At 38.3% G+C, this 18,794-nt stretch overlaps 1 protein-coding gene across 4 annotated transcripts in view; it reads left to right on the top strand.

Moving 5' to 3' along the window:
• RELN (reelin) overlaps positions 1 to 18,794 on the top strand; it is a 3,085,913-nt gene that overhangs the window by 2,370,134 nt on the left and 696,985 nt on the right. For all 4 annotated transcript variants that reach the window (XM_044088524.1, XM_044088525.1, XM_044088522.1 and 1 more), the window contains exons 32-34: positions 9,882 to 10,040; positions 10,466 to 10,654; positions 15,260 to 15,533. In XM_044088524.1, the coding sequence (XP_043944459.1) occupies positions 9,882 to 10,040; positions 10,466 to 10,654; positions 15,260 to 15,533 (622 nt within the window). The remainder of the gene's footprint in view (positions 1 to 9,881; positions 10,041 to 10,465; positions 10,655 to 15,259; positions 15,534 to 18,794) is intronic.

Here is an 18,794-nt window from a genome sequence, read left to right as displayed (position 1 = left end):
ATTATTTTTATGCCTGGGTGTCCACTGGTTAAAGACATCGCCACCAGTAAGTTTGTAGATGATATGGTAATAGGAGCTATAGTAAACTCAGTAAATGAGCAATTTAAGCTACAGAATATGTTGGACGAACGTGTGCATTGTGCTAAATTTAATAACATGGAATTTAATGCCAAAAAAAAAAAAACTAAAGTAATACACTTTGTTAAATCAAGTAATTGTTACCCTTATGCAACTGGTGATCATATTCTAGAGGAAGTTATGACTGAAGACCTAGGAGTTGTGACATATAAGATGTTTTCTTTTGATCCTCAAAAGAAAAAGGTCATTAAGGAGTGGCACTATGAAATGGAAACAATAACTTCCGCGGTGGTGCAGCGGTAGTGTTGTTGCCTCACAGCAAGAGGTTCTCTCGTTCGATTCTCGGCTGGAGTGCGGGGAGTGCCTTCTGTGTGGAGTCTGCATGTCCTCCCCGTGGTTGGGTGAATGTTTGAAAGACATGCGCAAATGGGCGTGCCTTCGTTGAAGGTTGAACGTCGAGCTGGCACCTCGGCGTTCTTGAAAATCTACTGCCAATCATTAGCAGACCGGAGTTCCGCTGTGGCAACCCCTAACCGGGAAAAGCCGAAAGACAACAACAACAACTATGAAATGGAAACAAAACTATTGAGCATCAACACTCCCACTCAATGAATCTATTATAAAACCTACCTTGGAATATGGAGTGGCCATTTGCATTGATAATAAAAAACCTATAAACAGGCTGGAAATAATCCAAAGCTGTTTCACAAGGCAGGTTTTCTCTGTGAAGCATCTGAGTTACAAGAAATAATTAAAAAAAAATCTTTCTGTGTTCAGTCAAGTATGACTTATGCAGAATATGAGTGTTACAGACAGGAATGTTGCTGCTTTATAAACTATAGCTTTTGCAGTTCTGTCTGCCAATCAGTGTAGATAGTAATTGGCATGTTACTCATAGCACTGTTAATAAACCAGTGGCTATAACATATTCTAACTAGACACTCAAAGAATGAAAACCATATTTTAAAAATAAGCCCACTTGATGCATATAATATGCACTTCCCTGCTGGCCATATGTAGATATCACAAATCATGCCAGCAAGACTGCACAGAGCTACTCAATTGAGAGAATCCAGAAATGGACAAGATTGTCACAGGAAAGATGCACCAAAAAAATTGAAGGTCCTTTCCATTCTTAAATGCGTGGTGCATTTCTTTAAACTTGTTGGTATCCCAGTACTTTCAGTGCAGTTGGGATTTTGAAAATATATATTTTCTTTAAAATAGTCTATGGCATTGAAAAGAATGAAAACAACATTGTATCTTCCTGTTTTGTTAATAATGAGCTTCCATCTCAGTATATAATATTTTTTGCCACAAAAAAATCTAATTTAAAACAAAGCTGTTTTCCATATTTGAAATAAGTAGAGAATGCCATTCCTTTGCAAGCCATGTTTCTGTTTGTATTATGGCTGTTATTATTATTACTACTGCTTAATGGGCTCCTGCCCATACCAATTTTCTGTTCATGTGAACTACATTTACATTTTAAAAATAAAGAAGTTACAAGTTAGTAATTGTTGGCTGATAATAATAAGAGAGTGAATGATCGTATGTGTGCTCTTACACTGAAGTTGTTGGTGTGGAGAGGTCAAGAGAGGTCACATGACCATGTGCTTTATAATAAAGGAGGAAGCGAGGGTTGTTCCACTCTTCCATTTTTAACCGGATTGATTGTCTTCATGTGTGTTTATTTTCCTCTGTAAATGTATGTTTAATCCGACTTTCTTACCCTTAAAATGATACAGCCAACAGGTTATGGGCCCAGGAGGGAAGTAGGAAGCCGATGGCATAGACTATGTTTTGACGGAGATAAAAAGAATTACCAGTTGTGGGAGACAAAGTTTCTGGGACACCTGCACTTGCTAGGGCTGAAAAATGCCATTTTGCAAAATGTGCAGCAAGACGCAGAGGATGATGCGAATGAGGAGGACGGTGACAATGAGAAAAATGGAGGCGTATGCAGAACTAATATGGTTCTTAGATGACAAAAGTTTGTCCCTCGTCATGAGAGAAGCCGCAGATGATGGTAGAGAAGCGCTTCAGATCCTGAGAGAGACCATTATGCTGGGAAAGGGAAGCCATGGGTAATTAGCCTATACACCAAATTAACAAGCCTCCAGAAAGCTGCCAATGAAAGTGTCACAGTATCATTAGGGCTGAAACGGCCTTTATGGCACTAAGAAATGCTGGGGAAAAGCTCAGTGATGGATTACTAATTGCAATGATTCTAAAAGGGTTGCCTAAAACTTTTAAACCATTTGCAGTCCACATCACGCAAGATGATGATAAGTTTAGCTTTGGTGAGTTCAAAACAAGGTTGGGAAGTTATAAACATACCGAGAAATTTAATGCCAATGTAAGTAATGATAATGTGATGAAAGCGGCCTTGGGGAAAGTGTAAAAGCAGAGATTATATGCTATAGCTGTGGCCAAAAGGGACATAAGGCATGAGAATGCTGGAGGGGATATAAAGGCCAGAGACAGTGGTGTAGTTTGTGTAAAAACTCTAGCCACAGGGTAAGTAACTGTAGACGAAAGAAGAAAGATAATGTGAAACAAGCAACTGACGCGGATGATCACATATTTGTCTTCAGTATAAATGAGCATCAAATTCGTGAAGTAAAACAGAAGGGATTAATAGTGGACACTGGTGCCACGTCACACATAATTAACGACCTGAAAAAGGTTAAATACTTTGATGCAACTTTTCAACCGGAGGAACACATTGTGGAATTAGCTGATGGGACGAGAACCTGAGGGTTCACACAGAAGAGAGGTAATGCAGAGGTATGACTGCTAAACACAGAGGGCCGCAAAGTAAAGGTGATGATGACTTGGGTGCTGTATATCCCGACATATCCACAGAGCATTTTTTCTGTTAAGGGAGCAACATCCAAAGGGGCCTCGATCAACTTTAAACAAGGCCGGGACCAACTCATCTATAAAAACGGCACCAGGTTTGACAAAATTGAGTGTGATGGACTCTTTTATTTAGACACATATAAAAACGGCAGCAGGTTTGAAATAATTGAGTGTAATAGACTATTATTTAGACACATATAAAAATGGCACCAGGTTTGACATAATTGAGTGTGATAGACTCTATTATTTAGACACATATGATGAAGAAAACGATAGTGAGATGCATTATGATCCATCTCAGGGCTGTGATGACATTCAAGCATGGCATAAAATCCTTGGTCACTGTAATTTTGAAGATGTGTCAAAATTAGAAAAAGTAGTAAAAGGAATGAAAATTAAAGGTAAAGTTGAGAGACCTAACCTAGATTGTGAAACCTGTACGCAAGGGAAATTTGTCCAGAGCAGAAACAGAAAACCAGATGCAAGAGCAAAAGCTGTGTTTGAACTAGTCCATACTGATTTGGCAGACCCAATTGAGCCAGTAGAAAAAGATGGCTTTAAGTACACTTTAGCATTTACTGATGACTACTCGGGTGTAATATCTGTCTACTTTCTGAAAGCTAAGAGTGATACAGTCAAGGTGACTGAAACATTTATTGCAGATTCAGCCCCTTATGGGAAGGTAAAGTGTATCAGATCAGATAATGGCACTGAGTTCATGTCGAAAGATTTCAATCACTATTGAGTTAAAATGCTATAAGACACGAAACATTAGCACCTGACTCACCCCATCAGAATGGGATAGCAGAGAGAAGCTGGAGAACACTGTTTGAAATGGCAAGGTGTATGTTGATAGAGAGTGACTTACCTAAAGAGTTGTGGACATCTGCAGTAATGACTGCTGCTTTTATTCGCAACAGATGTTACAACAGGCGTGTTGGGGAGACCCCATTCTTCATGCTAACAGGAAAGAAAATGATCTTTCAAGGGTGAGAGAATTTGGATCAGTGTGCTATGCATACAGACAAGATAAAAAGAAGTTAGACCCAAGATGTGATAAGGGGATTTTTGTCGGATATGATAAAAACAGCCCATCATATCTGGTCTATTATCCTGACACAGGACGGGTCCTTACAAACAGGTTAGTCAAGTTCATTACTAAGAGTGTAGCTGAATGCCAGATTCAGACAGACCCAGAAGTGATGGAGGAAGATCTTAATACCAGAAGAAGTGTGCATGTTAAGTCAGAATCAAAAGCTGACAGTCAGATCACAAAAGAAATACAAGTAAATCACACTGAATCTATAATAAGTGATGGAGACACAAAAATAAGGCAAGAAGAGGAAAGGCAGGAAACACACTACTCTAAAAGAGAGAGAAAACCACCTGCATACTTGAAGGACTATGAGTGTAAAGTTGAAAACGACGATTACGTGACAGTTAATGTTGACTGCTGTTATAGACTAATATGCAACACACCACAGAACTTTAAAGAAGCCATGACTTCGTCTAACTCAGAGAAGTGGGTCAGAGCTATGAAGGAGGAACTTAAGTCTTTAAAGGAAAACAACACATTCACACTCACCACATTGCCAGAAGATAAAAATGCAGTGGGGGTAGATGGGTTTTCACTGTAAAAGATAATGCAGATAATACTGAGACTTACAAAGCTAGATATGTGGCTAAAGGCTACAGTCAAGTCGCTGGTATAGACTATAATGAAACATTTGCACCAACTGCAAGTATGACATCTGTACGAAGTCTAATGCAGATGGCAGCCCAGTACGATTTAGAATTGCACCAGATGGATGTACAAACAGCCTATTTACGTGCTCCTCCTATTGACTGTGACGTGTATATGGAGCAACCTGAAGGTTTTGAAAAGAAATCAAATAATGATGAAAAATCGGTTTGTAAACTGAATAAGTCATTGCATGGATTGAAACAATCAGGGCGTAACTGGAACAAAATGCTGCATGATTTTCTTTGTAAAAATAGTTTTATCCAAAACCCCGCAGACCACTGTGTATACACTAGGCAAGTTGAAAATGAGAAAACAGTCCTAATTATATGGGTTGACGATCTCATTATAGCAGCTAGTGACAATGAATCACTAAACGATGTAAAAGAAATGCTCAAAGCTAAATTTAAAATGAAAGATCTGAGAAAGCTAAGACATTTTCTAGGCATTGACTTTACCCAGAATAGTGGTGAAGTAAAGATAAACCAAAAGAGGTACATCACAACAATTCTTGAGAAATTTGTTATGTCTAATTGTAAAGTAAGAAGTACCCCTTCTGAACAAAAAACAAACTTTGAATGTGACAGTGAAGCTACAGATCCAAGAAAATTTTATGAGCTTGTGGGTAGTTTGATATATGGGGTCTATATCAGAACATTGAAGTATTAAAACTTTGAATGTTCTGATATCGAACACTATTCAGCGAACGCTAAGAATAGCGAAGCTGTAGAACAGCGAATTCTTTCCTTGGGAAAAAATTCGGTTGGCTGTTTCTGTGGCTTTGCTATTCCTAGCGCTGTGGTGGAAAGTTACGTGTTGGGTTCAGGTAAGTGTGCGATTGTTTGTACGTTAGGGTTAGGGGCAGGTTAAGTGAGTTAAGGTTAGGGCATGGGTTAGGCATGTGAGCGATAGTGACAGACTTTAGGGTTATGGGTGGTTTAAGTGAGTTAGGGTTAGGGCACGGGTTAGGTGAGTGTGCGATAGTGACAGACCTTAGGGTTAGGGTTTGGGTTAAGTGGGTAGATAGTAGTGTATGTTTAGTATAGTGTAGCATTAGATGTAGGAATTTAAGTGTATGTGTGTGGTTGCTGTTTGTTTGATGTGCTTGTGTTGTGTGTATGTGTTTCGGAGCAGCAAATTTTTTCCATGGGAAAAAATTTGCTGTTCTGAATGTTCGATATTTTCATGTTTAGATGATTTGGGGCTGATGAAATAGCGTTCGCTATTTTCATCTTTCGATAACATGATATAAACGCGATATATTTTATGACAAGCATGAGAACTGATCTTAGCTGGATTGTAAGTAAACTTTCACAATATTTGTCACAACCAAGTGAATCTCATTTAACACTAGCCAAACATGTGTTAAGGTACTTAAAAGGTACATTGGACAGAGAGCTGTGTTACAAGAAAAGTGAAGGGAAACCTCAGCTTGTAGTATACAGTGATGCAGATTGGGCAACAGATCAAAACGATAGATGTAGTACAACAGGTTATTGCTTTAGCCTCAATAGAGATGGGCCTATTATTTCATGGAAATCAAAGAAACAACAAACAGTGGCTTTATCTACATGTGAGGCAGAGGACATGGCATTAGCAGCAACAACACAGGAGAGTTTGTACCTTGTGCAGCTGTTGAGTGGAATGGATGGAGAGTGCAAGTGTGTGCCAGTAACAATATTTGAGGACAATCAAGGAGCAATCGCTTTGTCGAAGAATCCAGTAAGCCGACAGAGATGTAAACATGTTGACATTAAGCATCATTTTGTTAGGTCAGCACTTGATGACAAAATAAGCATTGAATATTGCCCGACAAAGGACATAGTTGCAGATATCTTTACTAAACCTGCTACGAAATCGAAGATTGAAAAGTTCATGTATTACGTATTTGGAATGTGAAGGATATATGTTCTTAAAATGTATTTGTATACAGCGTAAGAGCAATTGGGGGTGTTGGCTGATAATAATAAAAGAGAGTGAATGATCGTATGTGTGCTCTTACACTGACGTCGTTGGTGTGGAGAGGTCAATTGAGGTCACATGACCATGTGCTTTATAATAAAGGAGGAAGCGAGGGTTGTTCCCCTCTTCCATTTTTAACCAGATTGATTGCCTTCACGTGTGTTTATTTTCCTCTGTAAATTTATGTTTAACCCAACTTTCTTACCCTTAAGATGATACCGCCAACAGTAATACTAGAAAATAAAAAAATAAAATTCACAAGCCAAATTGTTTTCTCTTCCTTCTACTATATATCCCTGAATTAGAACTTTTAGGAAAACAACAAGCAATCTTTTTTTTTATTGGTACATTCTGGCATCATCCAGTTGGTATGAATACAAAAACAGACATGTCTGACATGCAGCCCCGAGGAAAAAGAAGAGGAGTCGACACAGCAGGTGTATCTAATGGTACCTGTTGTTATTCACAGTCAAATAAAATGGCACTTTACCTAAAATCCCAAAAGGAAGACATTTTTATGGATGGAGGAGGGAGTCATAGCACCCTATATCTTCCATGCAGGGAGAAAACAGTTGTATCTTCCATTATGATATAATCCAGTTGTTGGTAACCACATCTGTAGAAAAAATAATTAATCTGCTGGAATGGTTTTGAGTCATGAGTCTGTGAGTATTGCACACTGAATAACAGTTTTGTGGACCTGTCCCTGAATAATGTTGCATTCATCCATTTATTCATTCTCTACTTATCTACTTAATCCAGTTCAGGATCAGCAGGAAGCAGGAGCCTATCATGGCACTCAGTAGTTTCAAAGGGAGAGAGCTAAATGTAGACAGGATGCCAGTGCGCGCACACACACACACACACACACACACACACACACACACACACACCTACTAAAGCTAAGAACTGAACACAACAACCAAGCTGTGAGATAGTGTTGTTAACTACCATCCTGTTGTACAACTTGTATGAATGGCACAACTCGGAAAAATGGCTGTAAACATGGTATCAAACAGCACTACCTTGTAAGATGGAATATGTGTAAGAAAGACTATATAATAAGATTAGATTGGCAAAAGAGTAAAATGGAAGAAGTAACAGCAAATAAATTATAGAAGAAGGGAAGAGCAACAAGGAAAATGTGCCAAATACAATAGGTATGGAATAAAGACAAAAACAAATGATGCATTAAGTGTATTTTTGTTCAAGGATATGTGATATTAAATTATATAAGTACCAAGATTTATAAATATTCCACCTGCTGAAAAAGTAGAGGACCTCACAGACAAAATGTATGTCAGTCAGTATCTGCCAGTAAATTTGATGAAGTGAAGAACTGGGGTGTGACACCATTACTAGTACAGGCCAGGTTCATCTCTCGTCACATGCCTTTTGTTGTGAAGCAAGGAAAATAGCAAATATATATTTTAATACATTTCTAGGCTTTAATGACCAAAAAAATACTAAATAAAAAGCTCTTGAGTTCTTGGGCTAAGGTATGCTGTACAGATTGTAGTTTCAGGTATAAATGACTTAATAAAACATTAACAAGTCACATCTACTTTTTAAGAATTCGATTCCCGTACTTGAAAAAAGAAAATTTTACACACGAAGAAACTTGTATTTTCAAGGTGAAAACACACATCTGGCTGTTTTATTCTCAATAGTTACTGTTTATTGTTTTTAATGTAAGTTTCTTTTAAATATTTTGCTAGATATGGAAAATAAATATTATTCAGCTACTCTTGGATAAAGCAAAAATCTGGAAGAAAACAACTGTGTGGATTACTTTGTAGTCTCATCAGTGTTTCTAGAGACTTTTTTTAACCAGTCATTGCTTCAAGTTTTTTTTGTTTGTTTGTTTTTATAAATGACTTAATACTGAAGTTAACTGTTATTTTAGGGCTATCACTTAAATTATACATTAACTCTGTACAATCAGATATGTTTTCAATCTCATTTTCCTGAACGACACATCTCTATGAAACCATTTTAAACAAGGAATATGGCATCTAAGGATAGGAGTGTTAGCTTTTAATACTGTTTTCAGAGATCTACCACTATTTCTATGCTGGCTTTGCATCTTGTTATGTTGTAGTGTGTGGATTAAGCTAGATGTGTATCCTGTTTTTACTTACTAATTTACAAATAAGGAAGAGTAAAAGCTGAAAGGATAATGCATGAAAATGGGATTTTGCAGAAGCAGCAACTTCAGAACTGTATTATAAGGGTTCCTGTCAGAAGAAAGAACATGCATTATGTCAAATGCATTTTCGTTGAACTGTAAATGTCGAAAATGCAAAATGACAAAGCGGCTCTTAAGCAAATTCTTTCCCTGGGAAAGAAGTCGCTTGGCCGCTTCTGTCACTTTGCCATTTTTGGCACTGTAGTGCGATCTCGGAGTTGGTATATTTAAGTGGGGGGGTGAAGCCCCCCACTTAAAATAGTGTTTAGTGTGTTTTTTTGGGGGGAGGAACAGTGATTTTTTTTCCCTGGGGAAAAATTTGCTGTTCTGGCTGTTCACTCTTTTTTGTTTTCGTTATTTTGTGGTCGATATACTAGCATTCGATCTTTTGATCGTTCGCTGTTATAACATAGACCCTATTATAATAGCCTAAAACCTGAAAAAGATATTTTACATTTACTGTTTTATTTATGTTTACAGAATTTTTGTTTATTATTTTTTTCTACTTCACTCTTTATTGCATTTTAGCATGTGCAAGCTGTAGTTTCTGATTTTGGATGCTCAGTATTCTTTGTCTCCCCAGTAAAAGTGTCAATTAAGCATTGATACAGTGCAAATTTACTGTTTAGAAGTTAATACTGCACAAATAAAATCTACAGTGCACCAAGTGAAAGCCTACATTCACAGTGGGAGAAAGATATACCCCACATTCTTATAATTGCCAAACCACCTAATTTGTCATTAGACAGTTAAAATATTTAACAAGCTAATAAAATTAATTCTGTAGTGCACTTATTACTTTTACTCTAAGATGTTGACTAGACTCTCAGATATTCAAAAATATGTAATGCTAAATACAAATAATTTTCAGCTTTGAGTTGTATTTTTTTGTCATTATGACCACTGCATGGTTTTCAGTTCTGTCCTCACTGTAATGTTATTCAGATACATGTTTGTTCTCTGACAAAATATTTGCTTCAGTAATATGCTGCCAAATGCCATCTCTGCTGCTTTCCTGTCTGAACCATTTTCCCTTTGTAAATACAGGAGTTGTTGTGCAGTACTCAAAGGACAATGGAATAAGGTGGCATCTGCTGCGAGAACTTGACTTCATGTCTTTCCTGGAACCACAGATAATTACAATAGAACTTCCCCCAGAGGCCAAAACACCTGCTACTTCTTTCCGATGGTGGCAGCCACAGCATGGTAGGTTTTTTTTTATCTGGCAAGTAGTTCAAACTGTACCTTCCAGCTGTTGAATAAAGGCAGTGATTCAGAACTGTAGCTGGGAGACGTGATTTAAAATATGCAGGAGCAATGTAGCTTAGCTCAACAGCTGTAAATTTAATATTGAAAAGAAAATTAAGGGCACTGCATTATGTTTTAACGCAATCACCGACTTTTAAATCAGCAGTATTACAGATTGCTACCACCTGCTTTGTTACCCTAGCATGACTGTGAATTGACCTTTGAAACTCATAATGAATGCATGCTTAATAAGCAGGACCAAGGTGCCTTGTTTAGCTTTTGACATGCTTACATCTCTATGTTTGAGATAATGTTTTGCATGTAACCTGAGCCCTGATTATATTAATTCCTTTGTTTTTCCATTCCTTCCCTTGCTGCTTTAGGGAAGCATTCAGCACAGTGGGCTTTAGATGATGTTCTGATAGGAATGAATGACAGCTCTCGAAATGGATTTCAGGATAAGTTTGGTGATTCTGAAGATCTACAGACCAACTGGTACAGAATCCAAGGTGGCCAAATCAGTGTTGACTGCCTCTCCATGGATACAGCCCTTGTGTTCAATGAAAATATAGGTACAAACAGAATCTGTCTTAGAAGGTGTTATGCTGAACATAGTAAACAGACACAAGCCTTAGAACCTGCAGAGATATGTGTATATGCTGTATACTTTAACAAAATTAATTACTTCTTTCTTTGTTTGCAGAGATGGCAGTGACAAGTGTGTTTATCAGAGAGTAGTACACATTTTTACAAGTATTACAAACTGAGACTTTTTAAGTAGACTTTTAACATTTTTTACATAGTAGTCATATGTGCCACAAGTTGATTTCTGCTGGAGGGTTACATATTAGATTAACCACTGTTTCATCTCTAGTGTCTTCAAACTTGAGAGTATACACTCTACATGCAGCCAGACATTGGCACCAAAGTCAGTTACCCAGAGATGAATCATGGTCAAATGAGGCCCTAGGCAGGGGAATGGACCAGGGCCCCCTCCCCCACAGCCATTCTGGTGTCCCCTTACTCGTCCCCTCCCCACTTACCATAAATACTGCTCAAAACTGTCAGCATGCATACTGTTTTCTTCTTTACTTTTGAAAAAAAGGCAGAGATATGGATTTAATGTAAAACTTTTAATTTAAATATCCTTTGTTGACAAGGTTAATCCCACAAGTATAGTAACATCTTTTCAGGGGAGACTATTGGTGGTATTTATACTACAAGGGAAAATTTGGCCCGGGCATTAAGGAACTTCCCCCTACTCTTTTGGAGAGCTCAAGCAGACTCAAACAATCTTATAGCAGCTATCATTAACACAGCCAGATGAGGCCTCAGTCTGATACCAAGGATGGCACACTCAGGAGGACAACACCCCACCCTTAAAGTGCACTGCAGTATCAACAATCCGTCTACATGGTGTGAGGATAGAACCCACAGCCTTCTGTATCAAAAGCAAGTATACTACCTTTTGTGCTACTAACACTGTTTTAAAACTATAGCAAAAATAGTGGCAGAGATTTGCTAAACAAAACAGTTGCAAATTTAAACAGACTTAGCATTAGCAACAGTAAACTTATCTTCTCTTGAGACTTGCATTCCTTGAAAATGCACTGAAACTCATATCCATTGAAAATGCATCCTTCTAGATTTTTTCCATAAAGCAGTGAAACAAAATGATTGAACTAGTAAAAGACAAAATTACCCATTTAAGCAAGTTTTAATCAACTCTAACAACTAAGTAGTCTGGTAGTTGGTGTGAGGGATTAAGGCTTTTGTTTCCTGTAGTCACAGTACAGGGTTTGAGCCTGAGCAAGCTAATTACCTAACCTGCCATTCCTAAGTAGGGTATTTTACACACACACGCACACACAAAAACACAGAAGAACAAATACACAGACTCACGCAGATGTCCACAAAAATTCAATCACATAAATAGAAAGTCAGACAGGATTAAAGCTATGAACTGTTACTGAGCTGCTTTCCATAGTTCAGAGTTAATTCCCATAATTCCCCTCAGCCATTTGTCTGTCCTATGGCAGATGGCGCAGCTCCTTGTAAATGCTGTTTTTTTTTTTTGGGCTCATTAGCCACTGCTTAAAAAATCAACAAAACCAGAGGAGAAAAGTGCAAAAATGAGCAGCTAAAAATTAGGCTGTCCTCTGCTTGCACAGATATATTTGTGTTTTTTTTTTCCTAAAGCTGTAGTTGCTTAAAAAAAAGAGCTTAAAAGGAATGGTGAATTGCCTTGGATGTAAATAAGCATGCACACCATTTTGCAAATCACACCACACACTTGTTTAGAAGAAATGGTTGCAGCCATGGCTTTTATTATGCCAATCAAATTAGGTATCAAATCAGAGCCAGATCATAACTCAATGCCAATCAAATCAACGCTGACCAAGAATATTTAGATGTGCACAAATGGCAGAACTTGGAAGAATGTCAAATCTAATTAACAAAGCCATAACATACCACTGTTATCCCTGTAAATACTCAACCAATACCATTGACTGAAGGCATATACGACCAAACACCGATAGTCCACTGTCACCATTCAGACAGACACCAGTGGCAGAAAGGGATCTGCCACTTGTGGGACCCCAGGCTGTGGTGCCCAGCCTGCCCTCTACACCATAGGGCAGCCCACCCAGAGAAGGGCCAAGCTGTCCAAGCCTACACCCCACCCCAGGCCAAGCACACTCTTTTGCAGTTTTAATTTTCCAAGTCTGCCCTTCCACCCTTCATGGCTGCAATACCTGTCTACCCTACTCACTTGCTGGGGAAGGCAAAAACCTGAAAACCCAATGGAAAAAAAGCAGGAAATTCCTACCTGACCCTTAGTGTGATCACCCTTATGGGTCAGCAAGCACCAACCTACTCTTGTCATTCAGCACTTACTACATCTCATTTTGTGCTATCTACACCTCCTCCTACTTTTATGAAGAAAGGTGGGAGGGTGGGTGTTCTGCTCTGTCCTGCATGCTCTTGAAAAGAGATCTTGCCTGACTACTTGTGGCTTTTTAAACCCTTCTTCTACCTACCCATCTACATTTACATAAATCCCCCACCCCTTCCTGATTCTAACTAACTTCCTGCCCCCCCCCCCCCATGCATGCTGTTTTCACCTTGGTAATATAGCTGTGCCTACGATTGCTTTGCATGCTCCCAGAAGAGTTCTGCTTGCAGTCTTCTACACTCCGGTCTTGTGAGCCATGGTTAGCAAGTATCAAGGAAAGGCTTTAGTCTCATGGCACTTGGATTTTGTGCCATGAGTAGGCACATTTGATTTTTTTTACTGGGATCTCCTGATGGATTAATAAACCCTTTTGGAATAATTGCTATCTAGTCAAGTTTTCTGATTCTCCAGGACCATTTTTAAGTTTATGTAGCATATTTTAAGTGAAAGGAGCACTGACTGTCCAAGTGCTCTCCCTAATTCCACTGTTAGCCGACAGCTAAAATGTTCTGATAGTTTAGACCTGTTAGTTTAGAACATGTAATTTAATGTCTGATGGCAGAGGTGCCAAGAGAGTTGTGTTGCTTTCAAGTATTTTTTTCAGTAAAATGAATTGCTGTCTGATGAGGACCAGAGAAAGGACTGATGACGTATAGAGCTGTTGAAGTTACATTTTATCTTGTTCTGCACTGCTATCTGTCTGTCTTTCTCTCTCTCTCTCTAATTGAAGTATAGAACCCCCTGTTGCTTTTATAGATGCTGTCAGTCAGGCTTTCTTTGCATTTTGTATATGTTTTATCATCTCTGTCAAGGAAACCAGGGTGTAGTAGGCAATGAAAGGGGATATCACCCGGTCACGCAGGAAATGTTTCCCATGCACCCTGCCCCCATGCCAGCTTGATAATCCCATTTAGGTCTCCACTTGCCACTAAAATGCATTAATGGAAGTCAATCACATGACCTCCAGCCTACCACAAGGAATAGGCAGGCAAAACCGCTTTCTTCCCAATCCCCCACCCCCACCCCAGACAGCTGTAAAGAGACCAAGATACTTGCTGAGCTCACGTCACCAGTAGTAAAGACTCACACATTGTCCTTATGTCAGTGAACCACCAATAATAAAGTTGTGGGAAACGGAATGCAGTGATTATATTACTTTTTATTTGTTTGTTTGCTTGTTTGGTGGCTGAGAATTTTCACCTAGGAATAATCTATTTTTAGCACTGGCCCAGGCAAAAAAAGCACAACACTTGACAAAGTACATACATGTATGTATCTGAGAAGACACTGTTAAACAGAGGGCACTCAATGTACAAGTCAACATGCCAGCTGATATACATGCTGTCAACATATACAGAAGTTGTTTGTTTTTTTTTTTTTTGATTTGGGAATAAACTTGCAAGAGCAATATTGACATAAATAGCAAAAGTTTTTACAGGTTGCAAAGCATTGCACATTTATGCAATGCATATTTTGTTCTAATTTTCTTTTAATTTCAGAATTATATGATGCAATATTTATTGGATGCAATGTTTATTAGCCACTCTTAGCCATTAAAAATGTCCTTACTGGCACATACATCTTTGTAATCTAGTTTATTTAAATTTTTACCTGTACAAAAATAATAGTCATAATTTTCTGATGAAGTCTACATATTAAAGTTGCTACCTCTAGTTCAGTTCTAATTTCAGCAAAGAACTTTGTTAGCACAAGTCACCATAAATAACATTGTTGTACATTTTCGTTACAAGGGTACATCCAGATATTTTTATAAGATCTTTGATTTATATGGTCATACCTCTCAACTGTCCAGATTTTCACAGAATGTCCAGATATTTGCCTCATATTTTTGGTCGGTTCCTCATAAAAGTTGTGGTTTTCTGGCAAATCACTGAGGATTGAATGCACTAAATAATGACATACATTTGAGTTTCAGACTTCATATCCTTCAGAAAATGCATGCTAAAACAAATCATATTAATCCAGCAACTTTATACATTTATAAGACCATTATTTAAAATCTGTCCCTATTTTAGGACCTTTGCCCCCCCCCCCCCATAATTTTAGACTGTCCAGATTTCTTATGCTAAGAAGTTGAGAGGTATGCGCACAGTACAGATTGTAATTGCCTCTGAAAAGGGAATTTTTATGCATTAAGAGCAAAAGTCCAGTCTTGCTTCATCATGAATTAAATGCTGCTTCTTTTTTTTTTTTTTTTCAGGTAAACCCCGTTATGCAGAAACATGGGATTTTCAAGTAACTGGTTCTTCTTTCCTTCAATTTGAAATGAATATGGGATGCAGTCAGCCTTTCTCTGACTCCTACAGTGTTCAGCTTCAATACTCTCTAAATACAGGGAAGAACTGGCACTTACTCACTGAAGAGTGTGTCCCTCCTACGATTGGCTGCCTACATTACACAGAAAGCTCTGTGTACACCTCACAGAGATTCCAGAACTGGAAACGAGTCACTGTTTACCTCCCACCGACGACAGTGTAAGAGTTTATGCATTGGTCCTGCTCTAAGTAAATCATTAGTTATGCACTGCACTGCAATGTCTAGACTTTAGTCCAAATACATAATGACCAATTAACCTGCTGCATTTGTACATATTTCATTAACAAATAGATGTCAAGTGCTGTTTTCCTTTTACATGTATACTGAAGTGGCACACTCTGTTTTGCACTGCATTTATATTAACATTGCTTTGGTTATGCACTACAACACAGTTCCAAAGATATGTAGTAGGCTGTGCTTACACTGGAGAGGCATCACTTTCTTTCTTCTCTAACTTCACTCCTCTTATTTATTTATTTATTTATTTTACATTTGTTAACCGGGTGGAGTCCGGCTGGGCAAATAGCCCGTTTTCAGTGGAGCCCTGGGGAGGTAAGCTCCATAACAATAGTACAAAAAGATTACAAAAATGTTTAAAAGATTTACAAACAATATACAAAAAGTCTTACAGTTGTCAATAATCACAATTTATAAAAAGGGGAATGTAAAAACAGAAAGCATTACATTTCTTAAGCCTTACTACAGACAGTAATATGAAACTCATTAGATATATAACTAAAAAACATTGTGGTACTTTCATTTGGTAGAAGTAAGACAAGAAGACAGCAGAATAGAAAACATTTGCTCGAAGGCATGAGAAACTAGCCAGGAGTATTACAGGAGCATAGCCATTGTTGAGTAAGGTATTCTTTTAGGAGTTTTTTGAAGCTATGATGATCCATGTTTTTTAAGATATTCTGGGGTAATAGGTTCCACTGTTTGGTGACTTTGAAGGAGAAGAGAGAGTCACAGAAGTAATTATGGGACTTTGTAACCTTGAGTATAAGTTTATCGGTTGATCTAAGAGTCCTGGGGTTGGTATTTAGTTGCACTAGGTTGGAGGGTGCAGAGCAGTTTTCAGGTTTGTGGATAATGGAGTGGGCAGTGGTGAGCTGATTGACCAATAACAGACTGGGAAATTCAAGCCATTGTAATTTTTGAAGAGCAAGGCAATGATGGGTCATGTTGGGTATATTAGCAGAAAAGTTTGCTATTTTGTTGTAGCAGGAATCAAGTAGATGTAAATCAGACTTGTGCAGGTTAGTGAAAAGTTAGGATAGGAGGTGGGATCTGGCTATGGCTAGTCTGGCATTTTAAGTAAGGTAAGGTTTGGCCCTATATAGTGCACCAAGTTTGATGTGAATTTTCTTAATTGTGAGTGATATGTGTTTATTGAATGCTAGGTTGTTGTCTATTGTGACACCAAGTAGTTTTGTTTGGTTAACTGGTTCTATTATAGTCTCACTAGTAGAGTAGATGGAGAGAGGAAGTGGTTTTGCCTTGGATTTCCTGTTAGAGAAGACCATGATGAAGTTCATTTAGGTCATTTTCAATATCTAGAAATTACTTTTGCAGTTTACCTTGGAGTTCTTAGGGTGTGGGAGCAGAGCAAATGAGAGTAGTGCCATCAGCATATTGAATGATAGAAGCAGATATAGTGGCAGTGTTTAGACTATTTGTGAATATAATAAAAAGGGAGGGCCAAGGATGGGACCCTGAGGAACCCCAATGGAGACTGGAAGGAGTGTGGAGAGTTTATTATCCCATTTAGTTCCCTGTTGTCGATTAGTAAGGAAGATAAAGAACCAGTTGAGAGCTGTAGAGTTGAGGTTGTAGGTGGCTAGAGTGCTGAGTGGTAGTTGGTGGGATACCATATCAAAAGCTGTGAACATATCAGGGAATAAAGTAGAGACTAGTCCATTGATTTTGAGGAGGTTGATGTAGTTTGTGAAACTTATGAGGGCTGTAGCTGTACTGTGTTTTGGATGGAAGCCATAATGGTTAAGGTATTTACCTTAAAGACACAAGGTGCAGGGTTTGATTTTCACATGGGGTAACTGGCTAGGCTTCAAATGGCCCAAAAGGGCAGTTAGCCTAGTACTAACCTATGAACCTATGAACTATGAACTACATAGGAGGTTATTTATAATGAGGTGGTCTAGGAGCTGCTTATGAATACATTTTTCTAAGATTTTGGCTAGGGGTGAGAGAATGGCAATGGGACGATAATTAGAGAGATCTTTAGATGGCCTCCCTTGTGGAAGGGGATGATATGGGATATTTTCCATAGTATGGGGACATATTGTTCTATGATGGAATGATTGATTAGGATAGATATGGGATATGAGATGGAGCTTGCAGCAGTTTTTAAGAAGTCATTAGGGAGTTGGTCAGTTGCTAGACAGGTAGGTTTTAGTATTGATAGGAGTTTTTTGATATAAAAAGTTTGTATGGGTTTAAAAGGGAAATAGTTAGGTTTAGAGTTAGTAGAGGTAGGCACTGTAAGGGGTTGGTTAGATTTGCTGTTATTTAAAAGTGAGGTGATAGTTGTGATGAAATGAGAGTTAAATTGGGATGTTAAACATTCAATGCTATTTGTTGTAGGTGGTGCAGGGGTAGTGGTTTTACCAGGGCTGAGAAGGTAATGTTTTTTAATGTTATAAATAAATAAAATAAATAAATAAATAGTATTTAGAATTATGACTTCTACAGACCATATGTAATCATATAATTCAGCAAGTATGACTTCCCTTGTAACTATCACATTGATAATACACCACCTGAAAATTGATGCTGTAGCCAGGGAACTGGGAAATGGGACAACAAACTGTCCTTTGTTCATCATTTATCCACCATTGTAAGAAGTCTTTTTCCATCACACAGCTTATATCTAAAGACATAGCAACAGCTCTGGGGATGTAATCATTCCCTGTAGTCATCACTCATCAGGCCAATCATTAAATATAATGCCCCCATTGGTATGTACTTGTCTAAACACTTGTCAGTACTGGAGTGACCACAGTGCTTTCTGACTAAAAAAAGTAAGGGTCTGAATTACAAAAACTATGCAGACCATCTCAGCACCTTGTCTTTCTTTTATTATTATACAGGCTACTAATAGGTGACCTCTTAGTAAGAGATAAAGCCCTCCTGCCCATCTTACTCATGTGCACTTACCCTAACTGTAACCCTAACCATACTCCTGCCCTAACCTTACCTATTACTCATGTGTGCTTACCTTAACTGTAGGTCTAACCCTACTCCTGCCCTAACCTTACATATTACTCATGTGCATTTACCCTAACTGTAACCCTAACCGTACTCCTGCCCTAACCGTACATATTATTCATGTGCACTTACCCTAACTGTAACCCTAACCCCACTCCTTCCCTAACCCTACACATTACTCATGTGTGCTT

This window comes from Protopterus annectens, chromosome 11.part0, assembly GCF_019279795.1.
Source record: "Protopterus annectens isolate FY-2018-M chromosome 11.part0, PAN1.0, whole genome shotgun sequence".
NCBI classification, from domain to species: domain Eukaryota; kingdom Metazoa; phylum Chordata; order Ceratodontiformes; family Protopteridae; genus Protopterus; species Protopterus annectens.
This window is presented reverse-complemented; position numbering and strand designations above follow the sequence as displayed.